The sequence below is a fragment of the Thermobia domestica genome, chromosome 13 (genome assembly GCF_964235325.1).
Source record: "Thermobia domestica chromosome 13, izTheDome1.hap1.1, whole genome shotgun sequence".
In the NCBI taxonomy this organism is placed as follows: domain Eukaryota; kingdom Metazoa; phylum Arthropoda; class Insecta; order Zygentoma; family Lepismatidae; genus Thermobia; species Thermobia domestica.
In genome coordinates this window covers 173573162-173595467 of record NC_137466.1, presented here as the reverse complement: position 1 = coordinate 173595467, position 22306 = coordinate 173573162, and the positions used below count along the sequence as shown (strand labels likewise).

Below are 22306 nucleotides of genomic sequence, written 5' to 3'. Positions count from 1 at the left end.
TCACCCATTAAAATCTATGGTTACCAAACCCCGCAAATTTATCACTTTATATTGGAAATTTATATTACCTACTATTTCGGGCAAATAATTTTAGAATAAGCAACAACAATTGCAGTTTCACAGTGGAAGTTAGCATAATATTATATTTAGAATAAATCAGAATTTTTTTCATTTCCATCAGACTACCTATAGCGTGTGTTACACCATCTCCAGAAAATTATATCTCAATATATATATATATATATATAATTTCATTCTACTGCACTTTCGAAACTTGGCACCATGGTCTCTCTTTCTCTGTACGAAGCACGCACGTTTTTAACGTAAAGGTCTGGTATGTAACTATAGCCTTTAAGCTTTGAAGAACACCAAAACAACTGTTGCGTCTCCGCTCATCGACATGTTAACTGCTGTACTATGTGTTTTTCAGTTGCAGGTTAACTTTCGGCAGGACCTATCCGTTATCTAATAATGATCAAAGTTGTAACAGAAAATTCCACCGTTAATAAGATTTGCAGAAATTCAGGCGAATTTGTGTGATTTACAGGTACGAATGAATAAATGCACAACAGGTAATGAATTTTAAAATATGTACTTACCGTGAATGGTGAGCTCGGAGTCTTTGTTAACTTCATACAATCTTATTGCTTCATCTAGTTCCACCTGAGTAGATATTGTACATGGATCACCTGCACAAAGAAAAACAGATACACATTTTTAACATAGAAATGCAAAACGGTACTGTGGAAACAAAGATGAGGAGTGATGCCTAATCATAACGAAGTCCCAGTCTCTTTCTTATACTCGTTAGCCTGACTGGAGCTTTCTTCTAGATATATATATATATATACTTTAATCAAGATCAAAATTCTTTAATTTCTTCAATTAAGAATTAGTATACAACATACATACATACAAAATACTAGGCCTCATAATGCAGTAGTCATCTTTTTAATTAGCAAAAATACATATCAACTCAACAATGTGCATCGAAAGTTGAGGTCTTTAACTACATAAAATCAGGAAAACAATAGTAAACTATTCATTTAGGTACGAAACGGAATAGGATATAGATCATTTTGAACTATTTTTTGCAGCTCAGTGCATACCTAAATTTGATAGTATCGTTGGTCATCGTTCAAAAGACAAAAAACGAAGAACTTCCTGTAATTCGTTTCAGTATAGTTCGTCCGTCAGAATGGATTGCCATGTCCCGTATAACAGTTTTCTCCTCAAGGACTACCTCACAGACATTCGCGATCGTTTCCGAAACTTCGTACCCTGAATGTTTCGAACGGTCTACTCTGAATGTTTGTTATCCTCCACAAACTCCCGACTACCTTGAAACTCAAAGTAGTTACATGTTCTTGCTTGGTTTTATAGTTTGTTGACTGAAAGTTTACTTCAGCATTTGATGGATTTCAGCTACAGATTTCTTCAGCTTGAAACAAAATTTAATACAGAATGTCTTAATCCTTCACTCATCCTTAGGCAGACGCAGCAGAAAACGGTATAATGAAACCAGCAAAAACTAAGAAGTGCATGCAACAATGTCACTTAGCAGTCTAACAGTTGAAATACACACCAAGAGACAACTAGCGGCGAAAGTTCGTTTGGGTGAATATTAAGATACTCGGAAATTTTGTGTAGTATACCTCGTATAAACCATCATATAAATACAAGTATTAGGATGATGTACTTATTGGCAGAATAAACACTCAATGCTCGCGATGGCAGCTTCTATAGTTCGGATCCCACATTACGCACGTCTCGCCGAAGAATTTAACAAATTATTCTTTGGAACAGTCTTGTTAGTAGAAAGAAGTTCGTCCACATTTTAAGTTTCTGCTTGTACAGTTCATAGATACGCTAAACAATGAGACGAGTTTTTTCTGTTCACTGCTTGGAAAAATACCTGGTCTTCCTAGGTTCTTGAATATACGGCTCTGTACGATAATACTAAATAAAAATATTGAATATTTGTTTGTTTTTTCTGTTCAATCCTTCAGAACTGTAGAGTATATACAGGCATATTTAACAAAATTTTAGTTATAATACGTACCCGTGTATGGGTGTACAGACACATATCATCAGGGCCGTACTGGCCAGGCGGGAATCCGCGAGATTTTCTGGTGGGCCCTGGACGGTGATTTGTTTTTAGTAGGCACACGTCGTACAAAGATTAAACAAATACAGAAATATAGAAAATCATACACTACAACATGGTTTTCGGAAAAGAAGTAATGCTGAGACTCTAATACGGAGATTTTGGAACTAATTGAATAGGGCAAGACGGAGAAATATCAGGTAGTAAGATACGTAGAGATAAGTGGAACATTCGATAATCTATGGTGGCCATCACTATGCAAGCAATTTAAAGAAACAGGGGTACCAAAGTCCCTGTATAAATTGATGATCGATTACTGTACCGATTGTAGGAACCCAACATATATACCACCAAATAAAAATATAACTAAAAAAAATATACAATAAAAATAAAATATACAATACAATACAATATACTATAATAAAAATATACAATACAAAAGGATGCCCACAAGGATCCGTATCTGGCCTTACATTGTGGTATATTGTAATAGATCCATGTCTGAAATGTCTCAATTGACTTAAAGAAACAGAAGGAGTGGCTGGTTATGCTTATGACATAGCGATAGTGTTGTTGGCATCTTCAAGACACGAAGTAAAAAGAAAGGGAAACATAATATTAGAAAAGCTACAGAAATGGTGTTCAACAAATAACTTAACTCCCTCTGGAACAAAAACGAAATATACAATTTTTGGACAGAAAATTCGAAGAGGTACTATTTCAAAGATATCCAACAAAAAGATAGAGTTAAAGAATTTAAGTACCTGGGAGTATGGATAGATGAAAAATTAAACTACGGAAAACATCTAGAGGAGATCACGAATAAAAGCAAAAAAATAGTACACAAATTACTAATAATAGGAGAAAGGGACTACCAAATCTCTAAAAGAATATTGCAAACTTACAACAAAACAGTGATTATCTTAGCTATTGTGCCAGTGTCTGGTGCCACAGACTTTTTATGTATATAAAACTAAGACAAACAATAAATCGAGCACAAAGATGTAATAAAAAACATATCAACGGAGGCCCTACAGGTACTGGCTCAGGAAGAACCAATACATTTCCAGGTACTACTCGTAAGACAGGCTCATAAACTGTGGCCGAAAAATAACGAAATGACAAAAATTTTAGAAATACTGGGACAAATTCCAAATAACGAAACAGAGTTAGATAAAATTATTGAAAGGAAATGACAACAGGAATAGGGAAACTCAAGTAAAGGACAGAAACTAAAAGAATACATACCGACAATACAAATAAGGAAAGAGATGCCAAGTCTAAATAAGGAGACTATGGAGACACTCTCTCTGGCCATGCTCGTTTCAAGTCACATTTATATAGGATCACAATAGAGGAAAATCAGACATGTATTTGTGGAATGGCCCAGACATCCGAACATGTAACATGGACTTCATTACTAAGGAAGACATAATAAACATCAGAAATAAACTCAAAAATGATAGATGGGAAAACATCAGACAGGATGAAATAAAGTTACAAAAGTTCCAAGAACTGACAAAGCATATAGTGGGACACATGTGGGATAGAAGAATTGGAAACAGAAGGAGAGAACAGAACACAAAAACTAGACGTTAAAATAAATAAATAAATAAGATACAGAATTCTGTTATAAATAATATAATAAAACCATTCCTGGGACAAAAACCGGAATAAAAAGACGCTACTTTTGTTTTGTGTTTAGTGTCAGTGCTATTGTAACATTGTTAATTATGTGTCTTAAATGTGAATGTTTCATGCGATCTCAAGAAATAAATAAATAGTAATAAAATAACAAAAAAGTACAATATAAGAAAGAAAAAACTCAGAAGAAACGTGTACAAAACCAATGTTTGTTTTGCACTGTGTCTTTTGTTACAATCTTATTATTAATGTGTATATTCTTTTTTAGTTTCCTTTCAGGGGCGATAGAGGAAGCAGCCCAAAATATAGTGGAACTGATGAAAATTTTAAATGAATGACAAATGGAAAAGAGAAATTATATCTTATGTATTATTTGTATTATTCTTTTATATGGTTTTCTGTTATTGTAAAAAAAATAATTAAAATATAAGAAATAAATAAAGAATTAAAAAAGAATATAAAAGGGCATGGTTTAAAGTATTAGATGCCATGCTAGAAAAATATGTATCACCTCAAACCTGCTGAGGAATAAAAGTCGGGGAACAGAAGGGAGAGATAAACTGAAATAAAAGTAAAAGAGAGGAAATAACGGCAGAGGCAAAGTTGCGACTGTCCTATAATAAGTCCAAAAGTAATTGGCAATGTCAGGGAAATATGGAAGCTTAAAAAAAAATCACACACTCCTCGCATACGGAAGTAACGGAACTGAGGATGATAACATGTTAAGTACTGCCAATGCAGTCAGCTAATCCAAGACCAGCATTGCGAAAACAGCCTTTCACATTTTTTGATATTCAACCCTTGAAAAGTTCCTGATTTCCCACCCTGCTTTATAATTTTGCTCATATTGAAGCATTCAGCTAAATTGAAATCTCAAATGATGCCATAACTTGAAACTAAATAATAATTTATATTTTACAGCATAGTTGTTTCTAGTATTCAAAATATACAGGGCCGGATTAAGAGCATTGATGGGCACTGGAACGGGAAAATACAAGGAGGACCCCATCTCAACATGTTCAAAGTCAATGAATTATATAGGAGTGACTCATATCATGTTTTTTTTTTTTTTTTTTTTTTTTTAAAAAAAAACTTTTATGGTAAAAGTGTCTTCAGTAATTTTTAAAATTCTTGAAGCCCACTTGGTCACGGAGTCCTGGAGAAAAAAAAAAAGCCTTCCTGGTGGGCCCCTGGGTTGCAGTATGGCCCTGCATATCATGTTCTCACCCCTTCAGTTTGATGCACGACATTCCAAGAATCCCGTTCTCGTGTTATAAGCATAGGTTCCCTTATATAAAAACGTAGTAAAGTATTCTACTACGAAGATATCATTTCAGATTCATCCAATCACTTAAAAAGGCAGATCAACGTTAATATCTTTCTAGTTCTTCATTAAGTCCCTGAAACTATCTTGCTTTCTACAGACACGTTTGTAACTTAATTTTTTTAATCACCTTGTTCTTTAGATGTCTTGTACCAGCCTTTCTTAAAATGTTTTCAAATAGGGATCATTTTCATTAGGCAGTATGTTCTACAGACAACTCTTTCTTTTTCCCTTCGAAAGCCAATTTATCCCTTTTTTATGTTTTAAACATATTTTAAAAATAGTACTAATTACAATTTCCTAAATTTTACAATAGTATTAATAGAAGGATTTATATATTAGATTGTTCTTTAAAAAAAAGAAACTAAAAGCAATAAAAAATACTTGACAATACATCTATATATACCAGCCTTTCCCAACCTTTTTCAACTTGCGGCACACTACGGGTGTAACTTGAATTCTCGCGGCACACTCATAGATATTATTATTAGTAGTAGTAGTAGTAAATAGAAAATAAAGTCGTAAATTTTTTCTGTGATTACTGACCTTCTTCTCACAGAGAAAAAAAGCTCGATCACTGGTTTTCCCCATCGTAAATCATTATACTTATTTTTCATTCTAATTCAAAAATAGAAAACAATTCCAATGAAATATAGGACTCAGACTTTTAAAAATACACTTTCTTTTTGAAGACTGTATCCAATCTTTCACTAAGATCACTAAATAACGAACGAACAAACAAATCTTTTGTACTTTTAAAACACATGTAGGTACTTTGTTGTATGAGTGTTTGCTTTGTCGAAAGGGCAGAATGAGATTTTAAAATTTCAAGTTACGAAAAAACCTGTAACAATAAAGAAGCAATAATGGCCATAACAATGATAATAAATACTTTTTTTGAACATTAAAAATGCACAGACAAGTAACACAGTGTGAAACTTATAATTTATTAACATGGTTAATATACGTCACAATTTTTAAATATTAATAAAATTCTGTTTACGAAATACAATCTGTGTAGTAGTAATGTATGTATATACAATAATATACTACAATTAAAGTATTTTTTTCCATTGTAGAAGTTCATAATAATGTGAAATACAAATACACATTTTTCTTGTCTTGTAATTTGGTTGCTATATAATTAATAATTTTGTTTCATTTCCTCGTGGCACACCAGTGTGCCGCGGCACACCGGTTGGGAAACGCTGATATATACTATAAGAATGCATATAATATTTACTTTATTAATTGTATACTGCTTAAGATTCTCACCTATAATGAGTGGTACGCAATTCATTAAATATTATTTTTCCTGGCTAATGTTCAATCTAAGAAGACCACAAGACCACAGACCTCGAGGATCACAAGCAGTCCCGGATCAGTTTAAGAAACGTTCTCTTATACTATAATGGTATCGCCCGAGAATTCCATCATCCGAAATTTCCTAAACACAGGAGAAACTTTTTTTTTTTTGACAGTGTTACAAATTTCTACGTATATCTGACCAAGAGACTACCGTGCTTACTAAGTGTATTTATGATCAACCTTCCCTGTCCAACTTCCAACTTTTAGTAACACCGTAAGAGTTTTACTCACGGAAGTAAGTTTCAATAGCTAGGTGACAGATGTGGCCGGTACGAAAAATCTTTGACTAATTTCAGCGTGCGAGTTTCTTTTCTATTAAATACCAGACACCTTTTGCAGACATTTTTGGATTTAAAAAACACATACTCTGCTTCCTTGATTACATCTAACTTAATCTCCATTCCAATTATAACTTGAATAATTATTGATTTGAACAAAATTTTCGAACAACGATATATTTCACGAATATATTGTTCGAATTTCTGAATATTGAATTGTTAGAATATTAACAGCATTACTATACAGCTTCCTTTATTTTAGTACAACTTAATATGACAACTGTCTCTAGTGGAACATCAAGATAATACGTAGTATTTTCTATCATTATCATGGCAAACTATATTTATTTTTACATACTTTTATTTTTTAATTTACAAAATATGATAAAATGGGAGAGCAGCTCTAGCTATAATTATTAGGAACTGAAAAAAAAATTGAAAACAACCTGGATTGTGAAAAGTGTGTAATTAGTTTCTGAAGAAGTGCAGATTCAGTGCAAAGTACATGCAAAAACTTAAAACGTTACAAACGAACAAAATTAGTAGGTATGTTGTAAACACCACGTGTTACTATCATTAATGTAAAATATACAAATATCATTAATGTTAAATATAGTAACAGATCTAAAAACTTCATATTTTGCCTAACCCCATTAGGTTTCATCAGGTGGTTAAAAAAAAAAAATAATCTTACTGACAAGGCGCTACGGGTGAAATATCACATCTCTTTCAAGACACATGAATTGAGGTACTTCATACAATATTTCATACAAAGAAAACTAGTTACAAATGATTTAAGAATAAGAACTGACGCATGTTTATATAATTTGCAAACGTACTCTTTTACTTACTGCGTCTAATATTTAACGCACTATTAACCGTACTGTTTCGGTGTTCTCCCACATCTTCCTCGGTAGATCCAAGCAACTCATATGCAACTCAAACGACCTCTTAGAACTACAGTGGCTCACCAAATTAATCGTACACCCTACTAATTTCTAAATATGAACGCGTAAAGTCATTACATGTCATAAAGTCTACATCTTTGCAGTTACTGAGGCGTAACTGATGTTTATGTGACCCATTTGTATGAGTATCACACCTTCTTGTTCTCCGTGTCTACAGTTGTTAGTGGATTTTCCAGATCCATGTACAAAAGACAGTCACGAAATTGATCGTACACTTTACATTTACCTAGTATTGAAGGAGGGACTGGAAACAAAGCTGAAGGAGTGAGTCGCTGTACTAATAGCTTATCCACGTCCTTTTACGTATTTGAGGTGAGAGCAACACGAACAAAGTGCTGTACAATGGCACCGAAACTGAAACTACATACTCTGGACGTAAATTAATTATTAAACTAGCTATGGAGGGTAAATCTTGAAGAACTATAGCAAAAGTAACGGGGAGAACACATTCAACCATCCAGGAAGTTATCAACATATTCAAGTACGAGGGCAGGATAAAATATAAAGTTGGTCGAGGAAGGAAACATATTGAGTGAAAGAGGCGAACGAAGAATCATTTTCAAAATAAAAAGGGATCCTCATCAGAGTGTACCCAATTTGACAACAGAAGTGGCATCATCCATTGGGAAACCCCTTTCCACAGAAACAGTCAGAAGAACTTTAAGAAAAACTGGATTTAATGACCGAGTTGCTAGGAAGAAGTCCTATATTAACAAGGCGAATCAACGCAAAAGGCTTCAATTTGCTCTGGAACACAAGCAATGCTCCGAAGACTTTTGGAATAGCGTAATATTTAGTGACGAGAGTGAATTTAACCTATGTGAATCCGGTGGAAACTAAATTATTTGGCGAAAACCTAATACAGAATTTAAGAAGAAACACATCAGACCAGCAGTAAAATATGGAGGAGAATCAATGGTTTGGGGCTGCATAGCAGCTTCTGGTGTAGAAAATCTACACTTTATTGAGGGAACAATGGACAAATTTGCATATCTTAACATTGAAAACAAACTTGAAGTCTAGTGCAGAAAATTTTGGACTTGGACAGTTCTACAGATTTCAGCAGGACAACGATCCCAAGCATACCGCTTACGACTATTGTACAACACACCAAAGATTCTTGCAACCTCTCCTCAATCACCAGATTTCAATCCCATAGAAAATCTATGGTTGGAATTGGAGAAGAATGTGCAGAAGTGCCAACCGAATAAGCTAACAGAACTGAAGACGTTCCTGACAGAAGAGTGGCTCAATATTACCCCTAGCTTTTTTTTTTTTTTTTTTTTTTTTTTTTTTTTTTTTTTTTTTTAAGGTACAATCAATGCTAGCCGAGGTGATAAGAAGAAATAGGTTCGCAACTCGCTACTGAACTTTCCAAATTTGTAAATGGACAAAGTGCATGAATGATTTTGTCTCTCTTAAGTTTGTGTATGAAAGTGTTTTGTTTCTACGTCTGATTTTATGTAAAGGAATGAAATAAATATATATTTTGTTTATAATATCCCTTCACATAATATATATATATTTCAGTTTCTTGCAATATAAGCTATGTAAAAGTTATTTCTATTCATTTGTTTCACAGCGCAAAGTGTACGATCAATTTTGTGAGCCACTGTATACCCTGCTCTTTTCTGGTGTGTACGGTAAATAATGATACGGTGGAAAACTTTATAAAATGATAATGTAAATTCCTTGCCCTTCAATCTACTTCTGTTGAAAGTCTTTTGGCTGTGAAAAATTTAGAGGCAGAAGTTTCTTTTAGATAAAACATGTAATTTTCTTAGTTCGTAGAACTTACGCTTACTTCTAAAAGGTAATTTGTGAAGATGTTATAATCTTAACAACATTAAACGTTATTTGTAAACTAAACTTAAGACAATTATATACTTTATGATACCACGGAATTATTCAAGATGAACATATATGAGTATTCCCGAGTACCTAGACATATTTTATATCATTAGCATCACGATGATCAACCACTCTCAACCTACTGCTGGATAAAACCTAATTTTTCCCAACATCCATCTTGGACTATTCTTTTCCATAATGTTCTTCAAGCAATCTTCTATGAAGACGGTTCCTGTGTTGTTTGTTACCTGTTACCCAGTTAAGGATTGCTTTGGCACACAGGGGTATTCCTCTTGCAATACATGCCCCACTGTACTTATTTTCACGTTAATATCCGTCACTTCTGTTATCTTTCCGATCCTTGTGATTCTTTTCCTATCCTTGGGAGTGATTCTTCGCACGGATCTCTTTATGCCTCTTTGAGTAGTCTGCAGACTGTAAATGTTTGATTCTGTTAGTGTGCACGTCTCCGATTCATATGTCAAAACAGGCAGAATACATTCACTGACAATATTACGCTTTGGACACGTTGTTGACTTTCCCATATACGGCTCTTCCTTCCGAATCCACTCAAGTCTAACTTGATACGTCTGTTAATTTCCCCTTTCAAGGTGTCGTCCATGGATATCTTCTGTTCTAGAGAGATGTAAGTATTCACTTCTTTTATTCCATCAATTAGATTAGTTTGTCACTTTTTTTCTTTTCAATTCTCGGTGAGGATATCTTGAATGCAAATCCGGGTGGTGGTTTGGATTCCACTTTAAACATTAGACTTTGTCTTATATATCCGCGGCACTCAAAAGAAATGTTAACCCTAATCAGTGATTTTCTTCCTATTTCGGTTAATTCGATGATGATTCAGTTGATATTTTGTAGATCTTCTTACATTTCTTGGAATATTACTCCCGAGGAAAGAATGGTTGCATTATACGTAGCAATACCGTCAGTCTCAAATGACACCCTAGTAACTACGTATTCATAGCATTCTTCTCCCTCTCTCCATGTGACTGAAGGCTGTGTTGTTTCTTATACATGTGTCTAGATACAAATTCAAGATTAAATGAAGAGAAGTCAAAGAGGTTACACAAAGCAAGAAACCTCTGTTCTTCATAACACACAATGGAATGCTACTTGTATTGGAATGAGGAAAATCGTTTCCACAGCACTATACAGCTGTGAAGTGAAGTGGTGAAGTGCAAAACTGTACTTCTCCCTTCTGTTATTTCCAGCGATGAATATCTGGTGGGTTACCAGGACTTCCTGGAAGTCGTAATAACAGGGCAAGTAGTGAAGTAGAGCAGCCTATCCCACGATATGGAACTTTTCGTTCTGGAAAGTGTGGGCAGAAACTACGAATTGTGTGAGGAGTTTTTGCCTGTTACACCCTCTTAGTTCCTTGAGTGCCTTTCTCCTGAAATCATAAAACTAAACATGTGTCCAACATCTACAAATAAGTTACTGTGTCCACGGATCCTTTCAATACCTAAGTTCCAAACAAATAATGTGATGTTACCTCACAGGTGCATAGTGACTTTTACCCTACCCAATACCTGCTATGCCCAAATACCACACACACTTTTCTTCATTTGAAGTCTAATACTAAAGGCTGAATGATGTAAACAGCTGCAAAAACCGTCGGCATTTTATTTTTATTATTATTATTATTATTATTATTATTATTATTATTATTATTATTACTTCTTTTTGATTAAGTTAATGGAATAGTTGAAGTAAAACACGTACGCCTTAAGGATTCTTGAACATTTTCAAATATATAATACAGTCAATAACCATAACAAAAATATGATTATTTAATAACATTTTTTGTAAATATTTTCGAGTTAATATTTCAGAAGTCTAATTTATTGTAAGCACTGTCAGAAATTAAAAGCATGCATTATGATGATTTTAGAGTAACGCCAGAAAAAAAAAATCTACAAATATAACTGAGCTTGAATTTAGGTCAATTTCAAGTACTGTACCTTTGCCTTCGACACTAACCATGAAGAATTTTTACCAGTTACTCGAAGAAAACAGCCTATTTTGTATATACAGTCTGTATAAAAAGTTCGCTATTTTCTTTTTGTTGACAGCTGTATGTACGTGCAAAAATCATAGCTTTTGTATATAATACATACAAATTACATATTTATACACAAAAAGTTGTAAAATTATTCCACTCTCAACGAGACGCTTTTAGTACAGAATCAACATGCATATAACTTTCAACGTTAATGAAACCCGTGGTTACTTAATTAGTAATCGTAAAACTTTATAGATCTATTGCAAAAGTAAAAACTAACAAGACGTTCAAGCAAAAAACAGAACATTCTTCTAATACCTGACAGTAGAACCCTTGTAAATACGGAACATCCACAGTCCAATAAAACCCTAGAAAAATGATAACCTTTCTTAAAAGTTGGGCATAAGAATGGAAAGGGTTTTATACAGTCCAATGTTTAAAGTGGCCCCGTTGCTTGTGAGAATGGCGTATAGTATTTACAACAATGGTAAAGGGTGATAACTGAGCTGTAAAGTTTTGAAACATTTCACTGGAAGGGCAGTCAAAAGTCATCTCTTACATATGACAAATACATTTCAAGCATTATAATATAAATTAAACATTATTTGCTTTCTCTTCGTTCCCATGAGGTTATTAGTTTATGGTGCTTTCTGACCATCTTCCAAATGAAATACTTTTTTTTTTTCATCACAGTACTCAATCTCCACCACCATATGGAGTTTCTATAAACCAGTAGGACCACTCTAAACATTTAAACACGACAGGCCCTTTACAGAAACAATTACAGAACTAAAGAATTCCTTTTACCTCATACTAACAAATATCATACTCAGAATTTATTATTGCTATAATTGTCTATAATTGCACCATTGAAAGTAATCAATAAAAGTACACAAAGAAATTTACACGACAGATCGACTAAGGATTAATGGAGGTGTATCATCAGCGAAGTTATTTGCCCTCATCAGCAATAGAAACTAAAAACAGGGACAAAATAAGGAGCCAATCTCCGTAGGAGGTCAATGATGCAATAACATAACAGCTCTCTCAAATAAAATTTTAGACTTTCTTTGATATATATACATATAATATTAAGATCTGAGGATTTCAAGGTATTTAATGCTTGACAAAAAATTATTTGAGCTGGTGACAAATGCCAAGTTTCCTACTTCTCAAGGAAATAACGAAAAATTGCTAAATGCAGTGTATAAAAAGTGCTTTGTTACCTTTTGCCTGGGTGATTATTGACCTGTCAGTAGAAGACACTATTTTCGACGAAAAGAGTAAAGAAAGTGGTTGAAATACGGGAAGTCAATAACCAAACAAACATAGGCTAATAATGCTTTATTTTATATATGTAACAAAATCTGCGTAAAATTAAATTATTTCATTTTATACAACATAGTGACTTAAAAAGAAACACTGAAGCTCTCATTCATTCGCAATAGTAACTTATTTTATACTGTGTATACCCTGCTGAATCTATTGTTTATGCTTACTTCTCTTAATCGGTCACTTTTCTCTCATCAATTCCTTTAGTTACACATTCTGGAAATTGTCCTCTATTTTACGTACTCCATTCAACTTACTGTATTGACATATAATTATTTGTTCATGGTTATTATACATCCTTCATTAACTTTTACTGCAATAAAAATCCAAAATATAATTTTAAAATACTTTCTAAGACACACTGCATTGTACTGAGATTGCTGTGATTAGTTAAGTCATTTTGGGACACTTTAGTCAGGAAACGACTGGAAACTGAGTTCGACAAAGAGGAAGACCAATTCTGTCATCTTCAGAGTGTAGCTACATTCAAAATAAATTAACATCTGTTCATTTACGAAGGATATTTCCTTCAAACCTTCTGACGCATATTACATTTCTTGATACTACAGGAGGTTCGTTTTCTAAATTGACAATAACGGAAGATGCCTTGTACAACGTGAATACATTACTTCTTTCTCACTCTCAGAATAAATAATTGGGTCATGGTGCCTTCAGTCCTTTGATACTACTTACTGTGAGCTGAATCTGAGAAACAATTTATTCGGTGGCCTCAGTTTCAATGTTCTGTATTCTTTGTTATGTCTTTAGCACATATACCATAATGAGTATTCGTTGTGTTCTAATGCACTGCACATCCGCAATTGCAGTGCAGAGAGAGATGGAATCTCAAGTTCATGATTGGTTAGATAACTCAATTTTCAGAGCAAGTGTCTGGATCATGAATCTCAGTGTGTGTAAGAAATGAGTCACACTTCTTGAGAAAAGAAAGTGTGGAGCGACTTCTTGAGATGAAACTGAATTTCTGTGGTGGATAACATCATACCTGGGATTTTCTGGAAGTTTTCCCGTTTCCTTCCATATTCTCATTCCACTCATTCTGCATAAATACTTTGCAGTGTCCGATTTTCTGATGTTCTTCATCGCACTGCACTGCCCGATAAAAATCTTAGGGATATCTCCATCTACTATAAGAGCAACTAAGAAAAAGCTGGATATTAAATCCTTATGATTTTATGAGCACTGTAAGCTTCTAATCGTCTTCATGTTGTTCATAATTACTCATTATACATTTGTATTAATTACGAAGCCTCTCAAAAGACCATGTTCAACGATGCATGGCGGCTATAAATACAATGAGTGTTTGGTGATTGCTCTTCTGCCTCTCAGAGGAATCAAGTACTTTAGAGGAAATTCGTATGGCAGGAACTGAATGTATTTACATAGTAATTAAAATTCCTTGGCTTTTTCCAGCTTTGTTTCAGCTTTTCATAAGAATTGCCTGGTTTTTCCAAAACTTTTTTCGAGTAAGATGAATTCTCTGACTTTTTCAGGTCGGAAGGAACCGATGGTCAACTGATGGTGTGCGAAGGTCCAGAAGCCCAATCTGTTCAACCACCTCCGAAAACATTGCTCCTGTTGAAGCCCTGCTCATAGAGAACAGAAAGCTACTTGCTGAAGATATCTCTAACTTTACACGAATATCTCAATGCATCACGAAAAGAATTTTGACAGATAACTTGAATTGTCAAGGTCAGTTCACGTTAGGTCCCTTGACAGCTGGATGAAGCGAAGATAGTTTCCCGAAAAAAATACTTTTTACACCAAAGTAATCGTTCATCCACTTTGCTCCCTAGAACTATCCCACAGTGACCTCTGTCCGTTATCAAAACCGGAGGATTCATTGCGAAGTACATGTTTTCAGTCCAAAAGTGCCTTCGGAAGTCAAATTTTCCAGTGCCTAAGACATACCTGAGAAGACGACTTCTCAGACGTCTTTGATAATGTGATACAAAGAATGCATTGGTGTAGTGGAGGTGCACGGAGATTGTGTTGAAAAATGACAAAGATTTCGCCCAAATATTGAACACAACCGGAGTTATGTGTAAATATTGCACATACTTCTGGTGTGTATGTCGTACATTTTTAATTATTGAAAGTTGGAGAAAATACATTTGTCTCAAGAGAAGAGTTAAAAGAATCTGCTACAATAATTAATACAAGACTGAAACCTATTTGAAAGAAAGGAAAAAAGTTTATAGTCCAGTCATTTTACGACAAAAAATGGCTTAACCTAGAACAAATTGCAATAGAATTTCTGTTTGCATTTTCTGGAAGAGAATTGTGTTCTAAACAATATATCAAAAGTTTACCAAAATCTATCGTGCCGTTTTCCGCCATTTTGAGTCGCCATATTGAATTTCTTTGTCAACATTTTTCAGAGAAGTACCGGTAATAACTTCTCAATGAATTTACCTAGAGCCTTCGTTCTTGTGTCAAATTGAAGGTAATTAATATTAAATGTAACAGAGTTCGGTGTGCTTGCTACGTAGTGTCGCCGTCTTTAAATATGTCGGCTATTATCCAGAAAAAAAAATTTCGTTTTTCTATAATACTTTCATGCCAAATAACTATGAAACTGTAGGAGAAACGGAAAAATATGTCGATACAAACGTTATAGAGTGGAATCTGTTCTTTCTAAAGATGCTAATATCATTGATGTATCTTGTAAACTAAGGAAGCTATTTAGTTTTAAGTATCGTAGGGTGTTATGTTTTGGGACATACAATTCGGAAAACTAAGCAGAATGCCTGTAACTTTCAATACGAATAATTACTAATTAAAGTAGGTTAAATTACATCATTTGGCTCAAAATACTTCAGTACATTACAGAAATGACAGATCCGTGCTGCCCCACCGGGACGTGTCCCGGTGCGCCCTCCGAAACATCACAGTATAAATAAAGGTACAAGTTTTCAGTAATAAACTCGTAACAGTTTTATTGATAAAGAACCCGTGCAAGCTACAGTGTGTCCTTTACATTAGACGCCCTTGCGAAACCCCATCAAAGATGAACGATTTTATTCACTCTTCTGTATACCACAGTCCTGTACAATAAATACATATAGTTACTGTTGGTAAAGAACCCGTGAAAGGTACAGAGTGCACCCTCCGAAACATCACATTATAGATACGTGGTTTTAGTTATCCTGTATACTAGATTTGTATAATAAATTCAAATAGTGACTGTTAATAAAGAACCTATATAAAATTTATTCTTCTGTATTTCAGTTTTGTATTATAAATTCATACAGTTGCTATTGGCAGAGAACAGGTAAAGAGTATCATCACTTACAAAAGTATTATAAAGTTGTGTAGCTATAAAACGAAGCAATGTGATACATCAAGAATAGTTCGGATAGTGAAATGTACGATGCATTCATGAAATACTACATTGACACTAGTCTCTAATTTATGATTTTTACGGCATCGAAACTTTCACAGTCTTAATACGCATCCATATATCCGAACACATTGATTGTTCCTGTGTGTTTTAAAGCAGTATTCGGATAATCACTACCTATTGTATTTCTACAATATAGCTATATTAATTTCTGTGAAATGTGGTCTTCCTGTCACCACGACATGGCGCGTCCTCAGGTTGTGGATCGAGGAGAAGCCCCCTAGATATAAAGGTTAGCTGCGAATATACTGAATAAGTAGTCGTGAACAGACGACAAGGGGTGATCCTCCAGTTTGGGGATTTGATGTGGGGCTAACAACCTCATACTGTAAAAGAAGGCTTGTTCAAATATATTCGCAGAATCCTCGGATTAGAACTGATAACTTGGCACAAACTCAGCAAAGTAAAATCGACATGAGATTTGGAACATGGAATATAAGAAGTCTCTTTAGGGCAGGCGCGTTAAAATTTGTACCGAATGAGTTTAGAAATAGAGGATGGACCTAGTGGGATATCAGGATGTTAGATGAGATAGTTCTTTTACTGGGAGCGAATTAAAAATTACCAACTAGGAACAGGGCTTTCCGTTCACAAACAAATAAGATAAGCAATTACATGGGTTTTATCTGTTAATGATAGATTTTCTTTTACTTCCCTTAAGGGTCGGTGGTGTAATATTAGTATTTTAAACGCACTTGCCCTAACAGAAAATAAGGATGACGATAAGAAAAGACAATTTTTACGAAAGAACAGAACGAGTATTTGATCATCTTCCGCAATACCATATGAAAATTCTGTTAGACGGTTTCAATGCGAAGGTAGGACGAGAGAGTATTTTCAAACCGATTATAGGGAATAAATGTTTGTATAAGGAAGGCTGTGACAACGGCGTTAGACTCGTGAACTTTGCCACATTCAGAAATCTTATCGTGAAGATTACAAAATTCCAACATCGTGAAATTCATAAACATATTTGGACTTCATCAGATGAAAAAAACACAATCAAACTGATCACGTTTTAGTAGGCAGAAGAAAACAGTCTAGAACAACTGATGTTCGGTCATTCAGAAGAACTGATTGTGATACTGATTACCACCTGGTAGCAGCGACAATAAGAGAGAGACTATCGTTGAATAAAGGAAATATTCAGTATCTGAAAACGGAGAGGCTTAATTTAAAGATATTTGAGGAGAGTCAGATGAGAGGGGAGCCACATTGAAGTGTCGTATAGATTCTCGGTTTTAGAAGGTTCGGAGTGCACTAGTGTTCAGGATACTTGGTTGAAATTAGAGATAACATTAAAATTTCAGCAAAAGAAATATTAGAGCACACAGAAATACGTAGGAACAAATCATGGTTCAAACAGGAATGCACTAAAGTAGTAGAGAAGAGAAAATAGAAGAAACAGCTTTGGCTACAAAATCCGAGCGAAATAACTACATAAAATTTCATTGTCATCTGGCGGAAAACTTCTAAAACTTTTAGAACAAAGAAACGCGAGTTTTGAACGCTAAAATTAGTTAACTTAAAGATAATAGTAAAAACAAAAACATTCGGGACATGTATAAATGCATCAACGAACTTAAGAAAGGCTATCAACCTCGTGCTTATATATTAAAGAAAGCCAACGGAACAGTTCTCACTAATCAGAATAGCATCTTAAATAGATGGAAAGATTTCTTTGACGATCTGCTTAACACATAGCCAGAAACTAATGTTCGTGGAGAAAGTGAAATGCACACAGCATAACCGTATATTCCAGAATCTAACCAGACGGAAATAGAAATCGCTATTAAAAAATTAAAGAAACACACATCTCCGGTGTAGACGAAATCTTGTCTGACTTAATCTTAGCTGGAAGGGAAAAAATGTAGAGCAAGATACACAAACTCATTCTCCATATCTGGAATAAGGAGGAATTACCACAAAAGTGAAAAGAATCAATCATTGTTCCAGTTCAGAAGAAAAGAAACAAAACTGATCGTAATAATTATTGAGGTATTTCTCTTCTGTCAATATCCAATAAATCATCTTAAACATTCTATTAGCAAGATTGACTCCATACTCAAATGAAATTATTGGAGATTATCAGAGCGGATTTAGGTAAAATCGATCAACTATCGACCAGATATTTACCATTTGACTAATACTTGAAAAGAAATAGGAATACAATATCCCGGCACATCAATTATTGACTTTAGACTCGGATAGAAGGGAAACATTTACAACATGTTTACAGAATTTGGAATACCGAAAAAGGTAGATGAATTAAGATATGTTTAAATGAATCCCAAAGTAAGATTCGAGTAGAGAAATTCTTGTTCACGAGCTTCCACGTTGAGAATGGCCTGAAACAAGGAGATGCGTTGTCGCCATTATCATTTAATTTTGTTCTGGAGAACACTGTATGGAAAATCAAAGACAGCAATCAGGTCCTAGAGCTGAATTGTATTTACCAGGTTATGGCGTATGCTGATGATGTAAATTTAATAGGAGATGAGAACAACAGAAAGGAATGCAGAAATCTTAATTAACGCTTGCAGAAATATGGGCTTAGAAGTAAATGCAGAGAAAACTGAATACATGGAAGCTTGTCGGGATCGTAATGCTATATTATATGGATGTGTTAAAATACCAAATAATATTTACTTTCGACAAAGTGGATACTTTCAAATATCTAGGATCATTATTAACAGACAAAAACCATAATGACTACGAAATTTCATGTCAACTGAAAACAGGAATTTCGTTTTATTATTCAGTTAAAAATCTTTTGTTGTCGCGAATTCTGTTCAGGAATTTGCAGCTTAAAATATAAAACGATAATCATACCTGTTGTGCTGTATGGTTGCGAAACATGGTCACTGCCTCTGAGGGAAAATCACGGACAGAAAGTATTTGAAAACAAGATTCTTGGACGAATATTCGGACACCAAGAGGTACGAGAATGGGGAATGGAGGAAACTTCATAACGAGGAACTGCATAATCTATACGTTCACCAAACATTGTTAGGGTCATCAAGTCTAGGAGGCTTAGGTGGGCACGTCATATAGCTAGAATGGAAGAAATTAGAAACGCTTTCAAAGTTCTAACTGGAAATCCAAATAGGAAAACGACCATTAGGAAGACCGGGCTCAGATGTGAGGACAATGTTAAAATGGTTCTCGCAGAGATTGGAATATAAAGTAGAAACTGGGTCCAGTTGGGTAAGGACAGAAATCAATGGAAAGCTTTTGTAAACGCGGCATTGAACCTCCTGTGTTCATAGGCCATAGAGCTATATTAAGTTGTTGATATATTTAGCTTCTTTTTATTTGACAAAAATGTTATTACAGGAACTAAAAAGTTTTTCTCTAGTAAAGAGGATTTCGATTCGAGGTTTCCACAAATTAGCTATTTACGTTAATACTAAAACAAATTTGGTGGTGATTTTAATATAAAATGGCACCCATACTTTCTTTCAAAGTGTAGGGTCTCTCTCTCACTCTCTCTCTCTATATATATATTCCCGTTTGTATGGGCGCCCTTTTATTAGACTTGTCCACCGCCCTCATGAGTATCCCAGCACGGGCCTGGGAAACGCTAGAGGTCCGTGTTGCCGCTAGGCCATGAGCTTTGAAGGAGAGGGGCGCTTAAGGAGGGAAAATAAATACTTAAATAATCTTTTTAAATATCTAGAATATATAGCTTTCCCCTCTAAGATCAGAAAGGCTTCTTATAATACTGACAGTGTTTCACTGCCTTCAACAAAATGTCTAACAACCACTTCCACAGACAATACAAACATAAACGAATAGGCTACATGTTATGGAGGAGGGGAGACGAAACAGGAGTTGGAATGGAGAGTAGTACTTTGACTGCATTCTTCAAGTATTAATCATAACATATGAATAAAACTGCTACAAATTTTGAAGAGGTGGTTGCCCCTTCCCTCTTCCATCGTAGTTGCTTCTAAGATTACAAGAATCTATTCGTTGTTTAGTCATCGTTGCCACGTTATGTTATTAAATACTTACACTAGACTGAAAAAATTACTGAACCATGAACAAAAGGCAATTATTATTTTTTTTTTTTTTTTTTTCCTTTCTGAGAAATATTGTTTACCATGTTATTTACAGCTACTTTAAAGAGTCAATTGGATTTTACTTTTATATTTCTTACTTTCAAGAAAACAGTAACTTCTCTCGTGTAATTAATGACTCTAAAACTATTTAAATTATGACGTGGCAACACTTTTGGCCTGGTAAACAAAGCGTTATACTGTGAACAAGACAAAGGTAACGCTGTTTTGTGTGATTATGTGCTTGTTTATCTTTATACATTTGTGCTTGAAAAGGAATTTGATCATAATTATTTCATTTGGAAATTAAATTACATGATTCAGTGCATCGAGAGAACATTTATTTCTATATGTATGTCTTGAACAATATGACTGGTAAGATTTCGTACATTACTTTCATGGTAGTGATTCGTGTGAATGTTACGGAACTAAATAAGTTTTTTTTTCTTTTTTTTTTAAAGTTTCTTGCATAGTGCGATGTGGATTGCAATATTGAATTTTGATTAATTTGGGGTATACTATACTTGTGTGCTATTTGTGATAACAGTCCTATAATAAATACCTTATTTCATATGTTAACAGATACTTAAAAAAGACATGGACGACACAGAAACTGATGTGTGCATTCTTTGTAACAAATCATTGACTGTGGAAGCCACTGTAACCCTTCGAAAGAAAGGAAGTTATGGAATAAAGAGTGCAAGCGAACAGCGTGGGAGTGCGATACGAGCAAACGAAGGTCAAATCGTGCATGTAAAGTGTCGACAGAAATGGTGCAATACCAAGTACATTAAATTAAGAAGTATATCTCCTCAAACAGCATCACCTGTAAAATGTCGCTTTCAACCTGGAGGTTTCAAGTTCAACACACACTGCCTTTTCTGTGGACAAGAAGCCAAACTGAGTAAAGGTGGTAAAAGAGGAAGAGATGTCTATCAAGGCCGAACAGATACTTTTCGAGAAAGTATCCTGCAGGTTTGCAACACCAGAAATGATAGATGGAGCCAAGAAGTGAAGTGCAGATTGGCATGTGCTCCAGATTTACATGCAGCCGACAGTATTTATCATAATCAATGCAGCGTAAATTTCCGAACAGGAAGATGTACCCCTGAACCTTCCATGGATTTTAGTGTCCCATCTATAAAACGATCAGTTCTTATTGGAAGACCTGAGAATGAAGAAAGAAAACGGAGCTTCTTGAATGTCATGAAGTATTTTGAGGAAAATGATGAGGAACAAATAACTATCAACGATCTAGTGGGGAAAAAGAAGGAAGAACTGCTTGCATGTGGATCATCTGAAGAACATTATTCAGTGAAATACATGAAACAAAAGTGGCAATATTATGGCAATCAGATTGTTAGAGTAAATTTGGGTGGACGGGAAAATGTGGTAACATTCCGAACTAATGCCTCTGTAATTCTTTATGAATATTACAATGTTGAAAAAGGGGCAGGCGAAGAAGAAGAATTATTACAACTGCTGCAAAATTGATAAAAAATGGTATAAAGTTAATTAATACATCTGAATTAGTGTACCCATCAACAGAAGACATGGTTTCAGTTGAAAAAGCATCTCAGTTTCTTCCCGACAGTCTGAAGATTTTTTCATCAGTCAGTTATTGGTACTAAGTATAAGAAGAAAATAGCATATATAGGGCAAGCCATTATACAGTCAGCTCGTCCCCGAGTAATTACAGTTCCTCTGCAGTTAGGGTTGGCAGTTCAGCTACATCATCATTTCGGATTACGATTTTTAATTGATTTCTTGCACCTGCATGGGTTTTGTCCACCATATAATGAAGTTTATAAGATACACCAATAGCAATTTTAGAAAGAACAGATTCCACTCCATAACATTTGTATCGACATATTTTTTCCGTTTCTCCTACGGTTTCATAGTTATTTGGCATGAAAGTATTATAGAAAG

General features: G+C 34.5%; 1 protein-coding gene across 3 annotated transcripts in view; it reads right to left on the bottom strand.

Annotated features, from left to right (window-relative positions):
* aPKC (protein kinase C iota type) overlaps positions 1 to 22306 on the bottom strand; it is an 850264-nt gene that overhangs the window by 816333 nt on the left and 11625 nt on the right. For all 3 annotated transcript variants that reach the window (XM_081736917.1, XM_081736916.1, XM_081736919.1), the window contains exon 4: positions 600 to 689. In XM_081736917.1, coding sequence (XP_081593043.1) covers positions 600 to 689 — 90 coding nt within the window. The remainder of the gene's footprint in view (positions 1 to 599; positions 690 to 22306) is intronic.